The sequence below is a fragment of the Monodon monoceros genome, unplaced genomic scaffold, assembly GCF_005190385.1.
Source record: "Monodon monoceros isolate NGI ecotype Baffin Bay Population unplaced genomic scaffold, NGI_Narwhal_1 Super_Scaffold_2, whole genome shotgun sequence".
NCBI classification, from domain to species: Eukaryota; Metazoa; Chordata; class Mammalia; order Artiodactyla; family Monodontidae; genus Monodon; species Monodon monoceros.
The window spans coordinates 13,733,410-13,752,423 of NW_021703776.1; the positions used below are offsets into that span (position 1 = coordinate 13,733,410).

The window sequence follows — 19,014 nt, forward strand, 5'->3', positions numbered from 1 at the left end:
GAGGGGTGGGATAGGGAGGGTGGGAGGGAGGGAGACGCAAGAGGGAAGAGATATGGGGACATATGTATATGTATAACTGATTCACTTTGTTATAAAGCAGAAACTAACACACCATTGTAAAGCAATAAACAAAACAAAACAACAAAAAAAACAGAAGGATCAGGATGGCAGATGCCGTAAAACCAGTAACTGGGGATGGTTAGCGGAGGGAGAAACAATTTAGAAGGGTCGGCCTGATATGTTTCATTAAGTGTCTGGAGAAGTAGCAAGCAGTAGAAGACGTGTATGTTTTACGTGTCATATTAGGGCGAAGAACAAAAATTACTGTGGAGAGATTGTAGCTCCAAATTAATAAGGACTTTCTAATATTTAGATTACCATGAAACCAAAACAGGCTGCCCTGGGATACAGAGGAGATTCTGTTATTCATCATGGTTAATGATAGAACTGCAGTCAAATTCTTAAGTACACCTAACATTCATCCCTGTTTCACAGGTGAACTTTGAGAGCAGGGACTGTATTGTCCACTAGGCTCTTCTGGAGGCAGCCTGCCACCTGCTAGGTTCTTACTGATTTTCAATGAATGAAATTAAAATATTTTCAAATGCCCGATTTGTGTTTATCCCGCAGTCCAGTTTGCACTGAGTAATATATGCATCCAGCTTTCTTTAAAATGTCTATTGTTTTTGTCTTGATGTATCTAAAAGGTCCTTGCCCCATTTTTTTGGTTCTGTTTTTCCTTTAATCTCGTGGTTGGTTGCGAAATGCTTACGTTCCATGTCAGCATATTAGTTGTAACCTTTTATTGCTATTGATATCTATAAGCACGTTAAGTAAATCTTCGTTTTGCTGACCTCTTTGCGGATGCGTGGCGTCAGCAGATTCCCATTGAGTGGACAGGTGAGAGATTAGCGGAATCAAGTCCATTTTTTTTTCCCTTTTTGCTTTGTTTTCTCCAGAGCAGCAAGATTCATTGTCTAGCAAGAGGGAAACTGTGTTAAATGGCAGAATTTGTCTTCCAGTTAATGGTTTAAAGAGTGGATGTAAATTATACAGCTTGTTTGCACAGCGTCTGATAGGTACCACGCTAGGGGAATTCTGTTGTAAAAGCTGTTAAGCAAGACAATCATTTTGACTCAGCCAGATTCATAGCATAGTAATTAATAGCACAAGAGCTTTGCCATATAAAAGTTGGCTTATAGATAATTTGAGATGACAGTTGCCTCTTCTGAGATCAGTAAGGCTGCTTTGCCAGACTGATTTCCATCTTTAGCGAAGCAAAAGCCTTCTGGGTCCTCCCATGGGGAATTCCTGGGGTCATATGTTAACCTGCTGACCAGTCAAGGGAGGTCACTGGGAGCGGTGGATCCATGTGGCCCCAGAGCGACCATCTCAGGGTACCCTGCGGGGTATGAAGAAGGTGTTGTAGGAGGCCTGCGAGAGTCGGACCATGTGGAGTTCTTTAAACTGGAGTTGTAAATTACCTCCAAAAAAGGGCACATGGGTATTGGTGGTGGGGACATGATGACTCTTGTTCCTTGAAAATATTTTTTCTCCTTTTGTCATGTGTTCTGACCGTTTTCCCCGCTCTCTGCTTTGTAGGAAAACGGGTCTCTTGAAGAATCTACAGATGAGTCTGAGGTAAGGTGGGGATTCAGGAACCTGGGAATTTCTAGGTAAGCCAGCATCTTGCGCTGGTCATGCCTTGCTAAATGCAGCATTCCCCGGAACTTGGCGTGGTAAAGTAGGGCCATAGGTGATTAAACCTTGGGGAAGGACATGCCGGTCATCTTTAAAACTATTAAATGGATTGGCTTGAAAAATAAACAGGAAAAGGAACACAAAGTTTTTTCCTCAATTTGAACAATATTTTAACCTGAAGCATGTTGGCAGTGGCGAAATTGATGCAAAGTTTTACAAACCAATCTTGACATTTAAAAACATATTTTTGAAAATAGCCACTGTCGGGCCTGCAGTACTTATTCTTTCTTTTTTCTTTTAATGAATATGACGTGCTCATTGGTATAGTTTCTGAATCATTGAAATGCTCATTTAGTTCACAAAATAAAAAGGGAAGTAACTACTTTAAAAGCTGTTGGGGAGCTAAGTTGTATTAACGATTGAATTTAAGGAGAAAAAAGTAATATATAAAGGAGGGCTTTAAAAAAATTTCTCAAGGCTATGCATAAAAAATAAGTTTAAGCATAACACTGAATAATTAGTTTATTAGTTTTATAGATGGACTAATAACAATAATTACTTTTTTCCTTTTAGTATTTCCTTTGACTCAGAGGAATATAAAAGTATTTATGATAACCTTTTGGAAATCCACACCAATGTGATATTTAATATAATCTATGCCATTTGGATTGATGTTATAGTTATTATCTTTTTTGCTTTTGGCGGGGAAAGGGGGACTTATTCATATTCTTCTAGAGAATATCTTACATACCATGCCATCATGCATTTGTATTTTGGATGTAGAGTTGTGGTTCCTAACATTTTCACTACTAAGGATCTCTGATAACTCTCTTCAAAGCCCCTGGTAAGGTGTTACTGAATTTGCTTATAGATAGGATATAATAGTTGTGAATTTTTAATGAAGCATTGAAAGCATTTCAGACCAGCACCATTTTTATTTTTGGAAAGTTCTACTTAACTGAGAAGCCCGCGTTCTCAGAATCACTGGTTCAGAATCCTGCACTGTCAGAGCCCTGTCCAGGAATTTCATTTCAGAGATAAGGAAAATGTTGGCAGCCCCCTACATCTAAATCTTTCCCCACATCCTTCAGATGCTAAACGGATCCAGAAGGAAAGCAAACAAAAGCACGCATAACCCCTGTCTCCAGCATAGTTAGGAAACAGGGAGTACTCTAAGCTCTGGATTGACTGGAGCTGAGGGTCAGATGGATGGGAATGAGGGGAGAGTAGCTGAGCCCCAGCGGTGGCAGAAAATAGAGGGAAATCATAAATCATGCCCCATCCTGAGTGGGGAGGTTGTGAGAACAGGTCTGAGACGGGTGGATCTGAGCAGTGACTGTGCTGGAAATCTTTTTTTTTTTTTAACTTTTATTTGCATTTATTTTTTTGTGGCATTTATTCCCAGGCCGTAGGTTTTTGTTTCTTCAGTTTTTTCTGGGATATCTTTTTCGTCTGTGCCACCTCCTCTTCTGGTTTAGGAACAATCTGTTCTTTTTCAGTAAGGATCATCTCAGTGTGGCAGGGAGAGCTCATGTATGGGTTGATCCGACCTTGAGCTCTGGAAGTCCTGTGCCACACTGCGGGGAATTTGTTCACCTGGCTGTGCTCAGTGACCAGAGAATCTACATCTAAGCCGTTAAGTTCAGTATGACTCTCTGCAGTTTTGAGTATGTGCAGTAAGAATACAGCACTCTTTTTGGGCCAGTGACCCTGCATCCAGCCCCACTGTTTGGCCTGGGCACACCTACCAACTCCACCATTGTAAGGACAGATTGGCACACATTGCTTCTGTAAAGTAACATCCTTCAGATACTTGGTGGCTTTTGGATATGCATACCCTTAATGGTCTGGGCAGTTTCACGAGTGTTCTTAAAGTGAACACGAAGATTTGAACCTCTTGCATGGTTTTGTGGGGTTTTTCTGGGTCAAGTGGATAGCGAACCATTTTTAGAGGTCACCTCAGGCCGCTTACTGGAAAAGCAGAAAATTTAAAGAAAGGCGTTTGAAAATGCATGAAACACTGGCCGTACAGCATTGGGGTAGGGCTGCTTCTCGAGAGAAGGGGGAGGCATCCCCTGGAGGCCTGGTGGTGAAGGGAAAAGGAAAAAGCAGGGAAATTCAGGGTGCCCAGAAACAAACAATATCATAGAGTCAAGAGATTTACCTATTCTTCTCTCCCTATCACCAAAAAAAGATGCCACTTATTAAAGAAAACGTCCTTCATTTACCAGTGTAACTAAGAAACCTAGTAAAACACCCAAATACCTCACCTCTCCATGGGAGCACCTGTTGGTGCTGTCCAGGAAAATCTAAGACATTTTAAAATGATCTGAAACAGCAGGTAGCATCTGTATAAAACTACTATAGGAAAAAAACAAAGTGAGAAGCAAAAATTTTCCAAGAGAACACCGACATAACACTCCATCATGAGTTGAATATCTTTAAACAAGCCTTTGCAGATGTGAAAAACTATCTTAAACCAGGAATTTAAAATCTCAGAACAGAAATGAATCAAAAAACTAGGAAATGAAGGAATAAGAGTTGACCACACTCAAGAAAGAAATGGAAGGAAAAGATACATGAACGTTGAGGAAACTGAGACCCAAAAAGGAACCTGACCATCTGAGGTTGTAGCTGTTTCATGGGAGAAATGGGTTCAGATTCTAGTCCTCAGACTCTGGGCTCTTTTGGTCATTTTGCCTTCCAGCCCTGGTGCCTTCTCAGGGTGGTACCTCAAGTTCATATCTCAGCTGTGCTTAATACTTGCTGCGTGACCTTGGGCATAGCACTCAACCCTTGTATTCTTCAGTTTCCTCATATGAAAAATGGGGGTTACTGCTGACCTTGTTGGTATTGGGGCACCACTTGGTGGCCAGAGAATCTTTATTCTTCCTTTTCTTCCTCTATCTCTTCTTCCCCTTAGGTTTTGTAACTGTTAATTAAACGTTCTCAGGGCAGGCATTTCCTTTATGTACATATACCTCTTGTTTACTCAGATGCTCAGGTGATTTCCATTTTTGTGAACAACAATACTCAAGTGTTTTCAACCATGTAATATAACAATTTATTTTTCTATCACTTTACGAAATGCTGCATTTCATATAAATTGGGCTTTCACATTACAGGAAAACCATAGTGTTAGGTTATTCTGAAGTTCTTTTTTAAACTTTTAGTTAATTTTTAATTTAAAAATTTTTAGTTGTGGTAAAACATACATAACATAAAATGTACCATCTTAACCATTTTGAAGTATACAGTTCAGTATCATTAAGGATATTCACATTGTTGGACAACGTGTTTCTGGAACTTTTCTCCACTAACATTTATTTTCCTTTTTGTTTTTTGATAGTAGCTATCCTGATGGTGTGAGGTGATATCTTACTGTAGTTTGATTTGCATTTTCCTAATAATTAGTGATGTTAAGCGTCTTTTCGTATGCTCATTGGCCATTTGTGTATCTACAGAGATATATCTATTCAAGTCCTTTGTCCATTTTCTAATCGAGTTGTTTGCTTTTCTGTTGAGTTGAGGAGTTCTTTATATATTCTGGATATTAACCCTTTATCAGGTGTAGATATGGATATCAGATAGATACCTGGATATTAACTCCTTATCAGATAGATACAGATACAACTCAACAACCTGTGGATAGGATGGATAGATGGATAGCTAGCTAGCTAGCTAGCTAGCTAGCTAGGTAAAGGTCTGTAGAGTTATAAGTGATTTACCTTTATCTATGTATTCTATATAAAGGAAAAATGAATATATAAAGAATATTTATCTATGTGTATCCCTTTTTAGTTATATGAATTACATATATTTTCTCCCATTCCATAGGTTACTTTTTCACTCTGTTGAGTGTATCTTTTGATATGTAGAAATTTTCACTTTTGATGTAGTCCAGTTAATCTATTTTCAGTTTTGTTTCCTGTGCTCTTAGTGTCATATCCAAGAAATCATTGCCAAATCCAATGTTGTGAAGCTTCCCTCCTGTGTTTTCTTCAAAGTTCTTATTTTACTGTGTTTGAGAAAAGAACACAGAATGCTCAAAATTATACATATATTTCCCACTAATCTTGAAAACTGCAGCCAAAGGAAATGAATTTGAGGTGTGGAGTATAATTAAAATAACAAAAGTGGTGTTTATGTCAGGATGTCAAACTTTAAGAATGTTAACTTGTTCTTTATACTTAAAGTAGAAATTCAAAACCAGATTACGACCAAGATAGTAAGTAATGTTATTTAATAAGCTGCATAGTTGTATTCATGTTAATACTTAATTATGGCAAATTTGGAGGATAACTAAACTGACCTTCATGTCTAGGATTTTTTGTTTTTAATATACAGGCTACTGTTTATTCCACCTTGAAATGGTGAGCCAGACTATTTCTTAGATGGTGTCTTGTAAAGCTTAACAAAGAAATATGTTGTCTTCGAAAGGGTTTCATTCCCGTTTTGAAGCTCTAAGATGTTTTCAGTTTTCAGGTATGATGGCTGCTATCATGTAGGTGGTAGCAAAGTGCTCTGGGAATACAGAGGAGTGGGTGTTTAGTCAGGAATGGCTTCATTAGGAGTCTTCAGGAGCTATTATGGAGGATGAGTCTGGGCAGAGAGGCTGGGCACGTCTCTGGGAAGGAGAGAATATATGTGCCGAGGCCAAGTCATGAAAGTGCATGCACGTTCAGCCAGCTGTGATGAGCTCTGTGTGGCCGGCATGCAGGAGGAAGTTGGGGAGACGAGGTTAGACAAGGAAACTAGGGTGCGGATGTGAAGCTCCTAATGTTTCGAACCTGGCAGTTTGGACTTGACCCTGTGGACACGGGGGCGGGCGGCAGAGGGGAGGCAGCCAAAGCCTTGATTGTCAGGGGTGAGGATAGGGGCTGGTGACAGATGAACTGGCCGGAGAGACCCGTGGCAGGAAGTTTCCAGTGGAAGCCCCCATTAGAGATGGGGTATAGGGGCCTGGGCTGAGCAGTAGCAGAAGGCAGAGAGGAAATACTTCTCAAGTTCAGTGAACAGGAAGTATAGGCTGGTATGTGAGAGATGAGCTAGATGGGGCAGGGTGGTGTGGTCCAAGAAGATTACCAAAGTATCTAGTTCTGCTGTATGGTGGGAAACAGAGTAAACCCCATGATTAGGCAGTTAAAGGCAAAAGACATTCTAAGCCTAAACTTTGATATCTCTGTATTCAGTTTTTTTCCTCAAAGGTGGTACTTTTTACTTCATTGGTGACCCCTTTTATTAATGGCTTTGTTCTGGCTGAAACAAGCAATAAACTTTTACACACACACACGCAAGTGAGCAAGCTAATATGTGGGATTTTATTTTTAAAATCCTACAAGTTACTGCTTGTAGAGGAAGGTTCTGCCCTCTCTTTGGAGCAAAGGTGGTATTGTGGAATGAGCACAGTATTGGGCATCTGTTTGGATAATGAGGCTCATTACAAAAACAAGCACGTTCAAAGTAGGAAACAGTGCTTACGTGTATTAATCGGCCTATGACTTGGCCATGATTACCGCTTCTGTTTTACAGATCAAGAAACAGACTTAAGAGTGTTTAGTTAAGTTGCCCAGGGTCACCTGGCTTGTAAATCGATTAGAACCCAGCAATCTGATTGCAAGTTCTGGTCTTCTCACCTCAGTTACGCTACCTTCAACTTCACCTTGACCTCTGTAATTTTATGCCAGACTCTTCCTCTATGCACTTTTATAGAATTAGACAGGCCTTAAAAAAAAAAAAACCTTCCTTAGAACTTCTTCCTATGTATAAAATGATATTTTGGGTGATGTTACAAAGTTTGGCTTATTCAACTAGTAGGATAAGACGTCAATTTTAGAATCTTTGAACTGGCTTTCTGTTCTGGAGAAGAGAGGATTGTCTAGCTAATGTATATATGACATTAATAAGCTAATAAAATTCCTGTTTTGTCATAAAATAAATGATGTTTATTTACAAAATAATTAAAACATTTATAAATAATTATAAACATACGTATGACATATTTATAAAATAATGTTAGTTATAAGTTATATCCCCTTTGAAAAGTACATTCATCTCTGTGTGCACAAATTTAGCCACAGGAATGTGCATTACAACTTTTTATATTATAAAAATTTGAGAACAGGCTAAATATCTAGAAATAAGGAATTGCATTATCTTTTTAATTTAAAAAAGCTTTTTACAAAAATGCAGTTTAGAGGTGGGGGTGATTGGCAAGCTCTTTTTGTAAATGTTTAGATAGTAAGTACTTAAAGCTTTGCAATCAAAGAGGCAATACTGAGGATATTATGAAGGCATGTAAGCATATGAACATGTAAAAACCCTTCTTTGTGGGTTGTACAAAAACAGGCATCTGGCTGGATTTGGCTGTGGGCTGTAGTTTGCTGATTCCTGATTTAGAGAATAATCCAGTTTCTCTTCACCGTCCAAAGTCCACATATGATCATAGAAAGAAAGACTGCAAGGCCACATTATCACTGGGTCATGTGACTCTTATCATAACCTGCCTTCATTTTTCTAAAGTTTTCATAACATATGCATTACTTATATACTTAGCAAAACAATACAATTACTACTTTTAAACAAAACTTGTTAATGTCTGTACATATTACAGAACTTTTGGGTTGCAAAGCTCTGTAACCCAAAATAAAACTGCCTGTCCTTCCTTCCCTACCTCAAACTCAAACAGGGAGTTAGGGAAAAAGTTTGGTTTGTTTCTTGCCCTCTTTATTTTATCCAAGATTTTATATAAAACCAAAATTGTTTTTACTCTAATAAGCGTTTTTTTCTTGAGTTTTTTAAAAGTTTAAAATTTTGAGATAATCATAGATTCACATGCCATTGTAAGAAATAATAGAGAGTTTCTTTATACCCGTCACCTAGTTCCCAATGGGTAACATCTTGGGTAACTCTAGTACATCACAACCAGGACATGATATGATATGTGATGGATATTGATGCAATCTACAGACCAGACCTTATTCAGATTCCATCAGTTTTATATGCATTCATTTGTGTGTGTGTGTGTGTGTGTGTTTGATTCTGTACACTTTTATCACATGTGAAGATTCCTGTGACCACCAGTGCTGTCAAGATACAGAACAGTTTCATCATAAGATGAAAAATAAGTTCCCTTTTCAGTCACAGCCACTCCCTCCCCCTCCTCCACCACCTGGCAACCACTATTCTGTTCTCCATCTCTATACATTTGTCATTTCAAACGTATTATATGGATGGAACTGTACCATGTGTTTACCTTTTGAGATTGACTTTTTCCTACTCTGCTACTCTTTTCATTGGCGTGGTTAGACCATTCACATGTAAGGGAATTATTGACATATCAGGGTTTCAGTCTGCTGGTTTTTTTTCTGTTTGTTTTCTGTTTTTCATTTCTCTTGTTTCTCTTTTCTTCCCTTTCTGTGAGTTGCTTGAACATTTTTCTGAGATTCCATATTGATTGATTTATAGTGGTTTTGAGTACATTACTTTGTATGGTTTTCTAATTGGTTGCTGTAGGTGTTAAAATATGCATACAAAACTGGTCACAGTCTACTGATATCCAGGACATTTTACTACTTCTTGTCACATATAGAAACCTTACTTTTATGTCCCTTTACCCTTCCCATTTTTAAAATACATTTGTCTTAAATACTTTGTTCATTGAGTACCACATCAGTTGGTATTAAACTTCTTAATTCAACTATCAAATATGATTTAAGAAACTCATGAAAAGAGGGATAATCTGCTATGTTTACCCCATTATCACCCATTTTTATATTCTTTTTAAAGTTCTAAGCCTTCTTCAGTTTTCTTCTATCTTCTGTTCCTTCCTGTTTAGAAAAATTCCTTTAGCCTGTTCTTTAGGGATAGATTTGCAAGCCACAGATCCTCTTGGTTTTTCTTCATCTGAGAATGTCTTTATTTCCCTTTCATTCTTAAGGGATATTTTTACCGGATATAGCATTTGTAGTTGACAGTTCTTTTGTTTTAGAACTTGAGAAAATATGTGCCACTTCCTTCTGGCCTCTGTCATTTCAAATGAGAAATCTGTTGTTATTTGAATTGGTACTCTCCCATAAGTAATGTGTCATGTTTCCCTGGCTGCTTGCAAGATTTTTTTTTACTTTAGTTTTTAGAATTTTAATTAGGATGTCTCTTGGAGTGGTTTTCTTTGATTTCTCTTCTTTGGAATTTGTTTAGCTAATTGAATCTGTAGGTTTATGTCCTTCACCAAATTTGGATAATTTTCAGCCATCATTTCTTCGAATATTCTCAGTTCCTCTAGCTTCCCCTTCTGGGACTTTGATAATGTGCATATTACCCCTTTTGTTATTGTTCCACAGGTCCCTGAGACGGTTCATTTTCTCCAGTCTGTTTTCTCTTTGTTGTTCAGATTGGGTAAATTCCATTGATAGATCCCTAAGTTCATTGGTTTTTGTCCTTGTCATCTCTACTGCTGAGCCCATCCAGTGAGTTATTTCTTTTGGGTATTGTATTTTCCAATTCTAAAGTTTCCATTTTTTAAATGACTAATTTCTTTGCTGAAATATTCTATTGTTCCATTTGTTTCAGGAGAATTTATAATTGCTTGTTGAAGCACTTTTATGATGGCTGCTTTAAAATCCTTGCCAGATAATTCCAACATCTGATTCATTTTGTTCTTATAATATACATTTTAATGGAAGACAATATTTAGATCATGAAGAATTATCAGTTACTTCATTTTATCAGGTTCACTTATTTCCATGTGTTGTGCCCTTTGCTTTACATGGATTATTTCATTTAATATGGACCACAGTCCTTTTAAGTACTATATTAGGCAGGATGCTGAAGTAATAAACAGTTCCAAAATTGTAGTGGTTTGACATAGCAGAGGTTTATTTCTGAGTAGAATCAGTGACACAGGGAGAGGAAATTGAGGCAAAAGCAATATAGAAATGTCATCATCTTCCATAAGACCTTTCCTATTTGTGGACCAGGTACAGTGTGCTGTGGAAAACTTTCATAGAGCTGGAAACTGAAGCAGTTCTGCTTCATAGAGATATGTATTTTTTTAAATGCTGTTTTGAATAGGTTCTCAGTGTACTGTTTATTTAGAAGTATATGCCACCTTTGTAGAGGAGTTTAGTGGGTTGTACAAAGAACTTTGCAGTAGAAGCATCAAAGTGTTAGCCTAACCTTTCAAGATTAAACTTGCACAGCAAAGAGGAGAATTACAAGGGGAAAGCCATCAGGCTAAAGAGGGTTGGCAAGGAAAGAGAAGAGCACTGAACGGAAACTGGTATGTAGTGAAGTCTGCTTTCTACCAGGTAAGGGTTCCAGTGACCTTTAGTTATTCATGAATGCAACTGAATAGATAAACGAAGGCTTATTCTGCCTATGGTGTGTTCCTTTGAATTGCATGTGAATTACATGACCTGTGCCTGGGCCATGGCATGTAATAACAGAGGGTTAGTTACTGTCACTTCTGTCTTTATAATTTTTGTTACCATTATTTATAAGCATGCCTCCTAAGTGATGTCCACTCAGATCTGGCTTAGTTCTTGCAGATATCACAATTAGGAGATTTTGAATATGTTAGATACATTAATTTTACTAAACCAAGAAGACTGACAAATAGCTGAACCTATTTAAAACAAACCTATACACAGTTTATGTTGAATGAGGAATTAATTTTAAAATGTACCTTCTCGGTGCATCTGCCACAAGGAGAATTCTTTTTCAGTTTTGTTAAAATGAAAACCAGTCATTGTGAGAAATCAGGAGATAGGTTTTTTAAATCAGGAAATGCATCACAGAAAAATAATTTATTTTACCTGGCAGGTAGAACATTGTGAATCATTTATTGAAACTTAAATTGGTTCTTTATATCTATTAATTTTAATAAACAAATTTATAGCAACTGGTAACTAAAATGGTAATGTACCTTGTTATGAAATTGATTGGTGAGAGAAAGGGAGCATGGGGTTATAATATTGTATCCTTCCAAATAGCCCTTGGATTAAAATTTTGCTTTTTCATTTAATGAGCTATTAATATTAACAGGTTCTGCTGATTATTGCATCATTCAGGCAAGAATAAACATTCTCTGTGAAGCATATATTATAAAAGTGATATACTTGGAAACTTAGTAGAAACTTTTCGGATGCAAGATTTGTGAAACTGTATTTCTGCTGCTGGTTCGAGATTGAGAAAATGAACGTGACTTTTTCTGGTATGACATATATTTGAACAGAATTTACAATTTCACTAGGAGAAATTTATAATTTACATAGGAGGAAAATTATTTTAGACAGCCCAAGGTGGACTGATTATTTTATTTATACAACAAATATTTATTGGATACTATTATGTTTTGGGTGCGAGGATGCACCAGCATTTGATAAAGGAGGCAGACAGTAAACAAAAACATATATATCAGGCGGTAATACATGTTACGGATAAAAGTAAAATGACATTGGGTAAGAGGACTGTGGAGTGGGCTGAGGGATGCTCTTTTATCCTGGACAGTAGGGGAGGGCTCTCTAATAAGATGACATATAAGTAAATATCCAGGGGAAAGATCTCATAGGTGAAAGGAAGAGCAAATACAGTACCTTCAGTTGGGGTCCTGCTAGAGGTCTTCGAGGATACGAGCAGGGCTGCAGCAGAGTAATAGGAAATCATGTCTGAGAAGTAATGAGTGGTCAAGAACTAGAGCCTGTAAGTCAGCTTATGGACTTTGGTTTTTACCGTGCATAAGATGGGAAGCCACTGGAGGATCATTGTTTGGTAAGATCCCTTTGGATGACGTTTGAAAAAAGTCAGGAAGGTGGTGGCAAGTAGGAAGCAGTGAGACCCGTTAGGAGGCTTTGGCAAAACTCTGGCTAGAGGTGATGAAGATTTGGGGCATTTTTTGAAGTAGAGCCAATGGATTTGTTGACTAGGAGGTGGACATGTAAGTGAAAGAGAGGAATCAAGCATGAGCAACTAGGATGATGGAGTATGTTAATTGAGATAGGGGAAGACTCTAGCTAGCACTGGTTTTGGTGCTCAGGGTGAGTTGCTGGTGATGGTGGTAGTTGGGCGGGGTGGGAAAATCAGAAATTCCATTTGGGGTATCTTAAGTTGGAGATGTCAATTAGCCATCCAAGTGGAAATGTCAAGTCGGCCATTGGATAAAAAAGACCAGTGCAGGTCTGGACTGAAGATAAGAATTTGTGAACCAGGGCTTCCCTGGTGGCGCAGTGGTTGAGAGTCCGCCTGCCGATGCAGGGGACACGGGTTCGTGCCCCGGTCCGGGAGGATCCCACATGCCGCGCAGTGGCTGGGCCCGTCAGCCATAGCCGCTGAGCCTGCGCGTCCGGAGCCTGTGCTCCGCAATGGGAGAGGCCACAACAGTGAGAGGCCTGCGTACCACAAAAAAAAAAAAAAAAAAAGAATTTGTGAATCAGCATTTGGATGGTGTTTAAAGCCATGAAACTGGATGAGATCATTTAGGGCGTGAGGACAGATACATAAGAAGCCTGGTGTCTGGACCAAGGCGTACTCTAACATTTTAGAGGTCTGGTAGATGAAGAGAAATCTTCAAAGGGGAGTGAGAAGGAGTAACCAGTGAAGTAGGAAGAGAACCACTAGAAAGCAGTGACCCAGAGGCCAAGGGAGGAATGCATCTCGCGAGGAAGAGCGTGGTCAGTTTTAGCAAATACTGCTGGGAGGAGGAATAAGATGAGGTCTAGGGCTTTACCCTTGCATCTGTAATGAGGCCATTGGTGTGCTCCTTACAAGAGCAGTCGTGGTGGCTCATACTGGTGGAGTTGGTGGTGGGACCTGACTGGAATGGGCTCAGGGGAGATTGGGTTGGCAAAATGTCTCAGATGCTTGCAGAAATTCTTGTACTGTGTATTACAAGAGGTTGGTATCTAGAATGTTCATAAGGGACGCAGTTGTTCAGTGACTGTTAAAGGAGATGATAGTTGCTTAGCACTTTGTCATTAAAACGTATTCAGTAAGTATGCTGCTGCTACTGCTGTTTTGTTATTTTTGTCCAGTTCTATGCCAGGTACTTTCAAGAAGTCAGGGACCCTGTCACCAGGTTCTCACTAGCAGAGCTACTTGTGAGTGAACAAATGAATTACTCTTCACAACAATGATAGGAAGCTGGCATTGTATGTTTATTTTGAAGATGGTGAAACCAAAGGGACCTTTGAGAGGTCCCTTTGTCAAAAACGTGCACCAGTGACCACCCCTGGCCTCGTGACGCAAGCTGAGGACAGTTTTATCCCACCCCGTGTCCTCAAAAGGATCATGATTTAATTTAGGGGCAAGCAATGAGAACTCTTTTAGTTAGGGGTTCAGCTTGGGGAATCCAGCTCCATAGCCCACCATCATTTTCATCCTCTCTGATCGATATATTATTCTCAGTAATAGGCAGATACATAGAATAATGGTCCCCCATGGATGTCTTCATCCTGATCCCTGGAAGCTGTGACTATGTTATGTGACATGGAAAAGGAGATTAAGGTTGCAGATGGAATTAAGGTTGCTAATCAGCTGACTTTAAGATAGGGAGGGTATCTTGGATTATCCAGGTGGGACCAGTGTAGTCACAGGTCACAGTGTAGTCTTTACAGGTGGAAGGTGGAGGTTGAGAAGGTCAGAGTAATGTGGTGTGAAACAGGACTCGACCTGCTCTTGCTGGCTTTGTAGGTGGCGGAGGGAGGAGGGGACCCACAGCCAAGGAATGCATGTGGCCTCTAGAAGCTGGAAAGGACAAGGAACCAGATTCTCCCCTAGAGCCTCCAGAAGAAGGCAGCCTGCTACCATCTTGATTTTAGCCCAGTGAGATCTGTATTGGATTGTAAAATAACAAATTTGTGTTGTTTCAAGCCAGTGAGTTTATGGTGATTTGTTACAGCAGCGATAGCAAACTAATACAGTAAATAATGTGATTGTATAATCTTGGTCCCTTAGCACTTTTCATTAGTCTTTATTCTTAGGGTTTTAGGAGTAAAATACATCCAGCAAAGGAGAACATACAGAAAATAGTTGTAACAAAATTGCTAATACTGGGAGCTATATTTATAAAAACTTATGTGTGTCTTTTCTGATAATTGCTCAAGAATGTTGTTTAAATGGTAATTCTACTTAACAGTTAGGGCCCGATACTACCCTGTCAAGGCTTTAAGGCAGTTTTTTCTCTGCAGCCTCCAGAAATGGTATAACAAATCTAAATAACACATAGATTTCTTTTCATCTGTGAGCTATTTCAGTTTGAGTACAACCATTTTTTTTTTTTTTTGGCTGCGTTGGGTCTTCGTTGCTGAGCACGGGCTTTCTCTAGTTGCGGTGAGCGGGGAGATTCTCTTCATTGCAGTGCACAGGCTTCTCATTGTGGAGGGTTCTCTTGTTGCGGAGCACGGGCTCTAGGCATGCGGGCTTCAGTAGGTGTGGCGCATGGGCTTAGTTGCTTTGCGGCATGTGGGATCTTCCCGGACCAGGGATCGAACCCGTGTCCCCTGCATTGGCAGGTGATTCTTAACCACTGCACCACCAGGGAAATCCCACCATTTTTAAATATAGTGATTCACAGGCATCCGTGTAATCATAATTCTTTAGAATATGACTCTCTTCTCCAAAGACCTCAGTGGATTAAATAAATCTCTCAAAATAGTATCAAAGAGATGGGAGTGGGGAAACCTCCGCTAAAGCTTAAGATTTTAGTCTGTTTTCATCTTTTCTATCAGTGGTTGGGCATTTTTGAGATACTTGGCCTGTGATGGGCTACTTTTGGTCAAGCATCCAGGAGAGACTATTGGCTTAATAAGAACGGGACTGTAGCATTTCCTTTAACTTTCTTAATAACAAGATTCACATTTAGATATGTTTGAAAACATTTTTGAAATGATGTGACAAACTCAAAAGTAATATATCTTCGTTTTTTGTAAGTAGTATAAAACAAAGAGGGAATTAGATTAGAAATAATTATGTTTGCTCAATTTTATGTCTGGAAATAAACTCCAAAGGGAAGATACGAATTATACCGTTTAAACTTGGGGGCTATAATACAAATAATGGTAATATTTTTAGTAATTGACATTCACTGGATACTTAGGTGATGCTGTGCTTTGTGCTTTACATACATTTATTACATTTAATTCTCACAACAATCCTATAAGATACATATTATCATCCTCCTTTCACAAAAGATGAGGTAACTGAGGTTTTAAGTAACTTGTCCAGTGTATGAGGACTGTGTATGGTACGACTGGCATAAGAAAACTTTATTTTAGCTTATTTTGTGACTGCCCACTTGATTTTGAATTCCAGTAGGTTTTTGAATAACTTTCTCTCCTTTCTTCCCCTGTCCTTTGTTAACAAATGACATTAATGAACTTTACCAAGATTTTTTTTTAATTTTTAAAAAAGGTTTATTTTATTTTTTTGGCTGTGTGGGGTCTTCGTTGCTGCGTGCGGGCTTTCTCTAGTTGCGGCGAGTGGGGGCTACTATTCATTGCAGTGCACGGGCTTCTCATTGCGGTGACTTCTCTTGTTGCGGAGCATGGCATCTAGGCACGCGGGCTTCAGTAGTCGTGGCACGCGGGCTCAAGAGTTGTGGCGCATGGGCTTAGTTGCTCCGCGACATATGGAATCTTCCCGGACCAGGGCTCGAGCCCGTGTCCCCTGCATTGGCAGACGGACTCTCAACCACTGCACTACCAGGGAAGCCCTTTACCAAGATTTTTTGATCATTCTTATTTCTCATATCTCTTACAGCATCTCCTAGATTTTTGCTTTCCATTTGGATATGTCCTCGAAAAATACGTTTCAGTGTGGGAGTTTCTGAGAGTCTTCTGAGCCTTTGTAAAGTGCCCTTGAGGTAAATCTACAGGGAAGCAGCCCTGGGAGGAGGTAATCTCCACTTGGTGGCGGAAGGCTAGAAGACAGAGGAGTGAATGCAGGTCAGTCCTCACCCCTCCACGGGCTCGGCTGTTCCTGCTGATTTCTGTAGTGAATGGAGCAGCAAAACCTCCAAGTTAGGCATTGTGGGGGAGAGGTAAGCATCAGGTCTGAACAGCTCCCCCTTCTAGATGATTTCACTTGCTTCCATGGTTTCTCACTCAGGGATATTATTCTGGAATCCCTCCTTCCTATCATTTTTATACAGTCTTCAGGGTTGATTTGGGGGAAGGGGACCAGCAGCCCAGGCCAGCTCTCTCTGGCTTGGCAAGAGCTGTGTATTAGTCAGGGTTCAGTAGAGAAACAGAACCGATGGGCTCTGTTTAGGACCAACAGGAGCTGAGAGAGAGGGAAGGGGGAGGGGGGAAGAGAGGGAGAGATTTGAGAGAGAGAGGATCTGAGAGAGATCCGGTAGAATCTGAACGAGGTTCTGAGAGAGACCAGTAGGATCTAGAAGAGAGAGAAAGGTTTATTATAAGCTACTGGCTCATGTGATTATGGAGCTGGCAAGTCCCAAGACCTTCAGGGTGAGTCGGCAAGCTGGAGACCCAGAAGGAGCTGATGTTTCAGTTCAAATCCTAAGAGAGGAAAGAAGTCACCCACTTGCAAGACAGTTAGGCAGGAAGAACTCTTTCACTAGGTGGGAGGGTGTATTTAGGCCTTCAACTGATTTGGCGAGGCCCACCCACATTGGGGAAGGCAGTCTCCTTTACTCAGTCTACCAATTTAGATGTTATTCCCCTCCAAAAACACATCACAGAAACACCCAGGATAATGATTTGCTGAATATCTGGGCACTCCATGGCCCAGTCAAGTTGACACAAAATTCATCATTATAAACTGTGTTTTGTTTTTTCCATACATCTTCAACTACCATACCAAAAATGCTACATTTATTGTTTTTCTTCATCTTGTCTTTCACCTTGGCTAAAATTTCTAAATCAGTTTTGAAAAATAAAGTGATATTAGATCTCTATTTACTGAAATTTTTTTTTTTATAAATCAGAAATGAGTGTTTAATTTTGTAAATGCTGTTTCTGTATCTGTCACTGTGGGTCTATGGGGCTTTTACTTTGACCTATCAAATGATGCAATCAGATTTCTTAATAACCAGTCTTTGCAGTTCTGCAGTATTTGATCGATTTGATCACCAAGATTTCTATTAACATATGCAGAGTTTGCTTTATGATATTCTATTTTGAATTTTTACGTTTACATTCTTGCATCAGATCACTGAACTCTGTTTTTTTCTTTTTTTCCTCTGATGTATTCTTCGGGAGTTTTGATATTATAGTTATGCTACCCTTTCAAAATGACTTAGGAAGTGTTTATTTCACTGTCATGGGATAGTTTAAATAACTTAGGAATTTTCTATTCCTTGAGGATTTTTAATAGAACTTGCTGCTAAAACAGTCTAGGCTAGGTACCTTTCTGCAGGAGATAGGTCATACTTTGATGATTTTTATTTTGTCAGTGTGTACGGTGGTTATCTTATTCTGTTTGTCTTTAAAAAGTGCTAACCCTTGGACTTATTAATTATTCCGTATTCTGGTTTATTAATGCATTTTTGCTTTTACCTTTATTAGTGTGCTCTGGTTCCCTGCAATACCCACCTTCCTTATGCCAGTGTTTTCTCGGTCCTGCAGTGCTTACAGCTGGAACTCCCAGACTGTCAGTAATGCACTGTCCAGGTGTTAGGGACTTATAGTCTCTGCCTGTAGGAGGGTGATGTAGGCAGATGGTGGCTAGGGTTGAAAGTGTAGAGAAACAGTGGGCAGAAGCTGTAGATAGTCACCTCCTTCTGGAGAAAAACAATCCCTAATGGGTGGGGTGGGTGTCCGCTCTGTCGAGTGGGGCAGGCTCTGAGTCATGGGCATGGAGCGTTGGTGGGAGAGCCAAAAGCATCTTTCTACATTTTGTTCAGGTGGGTTACTTTTTCATGAACCAAATCAAGATGTGTCATGAGTTCATGTTCAACATACGTATCAGTTTCTCCTTGACTTTGGTAATGGTTTATCTTAATTTTTATTGGTATGCGGGGTTTTTATCTGTATCTGTTTCTTCATGGAAATTATTGAGAAGCTGTCAGAGGCTTTGGTGGGACTGGCTAGCCAGGTGCTTCTTTGCACCTGGAATAGGGAATGAGCCATTGAAAGATGCTCGAGAGGTATTTAATCTCCTCACAGACAAAATAATCTCAAGGAACTGTGGCACTTTACTTTTTAATATAACAGTAAACATAGAAATTAAAAATAAATGTAAATTTGTCATGAACATTGAGTTTGCGGGACCTCTATTGCTACTACTACTGTTTGCTGCTCTTTGCCTTTGGTATCTCCATCTCCCCCTCCCCCCCCCCCCCCCCCCCCCCCCCCC

The 19,014-nt window shown here is 39.5% G+C and overlaps 1 protein-coding gene across 1 annotated transcript in view; it reads left to right on the forward strand.

The window, feature by feature from the left end:
* Positions 1-19,014, forward strand: part of VPS41 (VPS41 subunit of HOPS complex) — a 189,093-nt gene that overhangs the window by 11,212 nt on the left and 158,867 nt on the right. Inside the window, exon 2 of the mRNA XM_029233408.1 lies at positions 1,603-1,641. Within this exon, the coding sequence (XP_029089241.1) occupies positions 1,603-1,641 (39 nt within the window). The remainder of the gene's footprint in view (positions 1-1,602; positions 1,642-19,014) is intronic.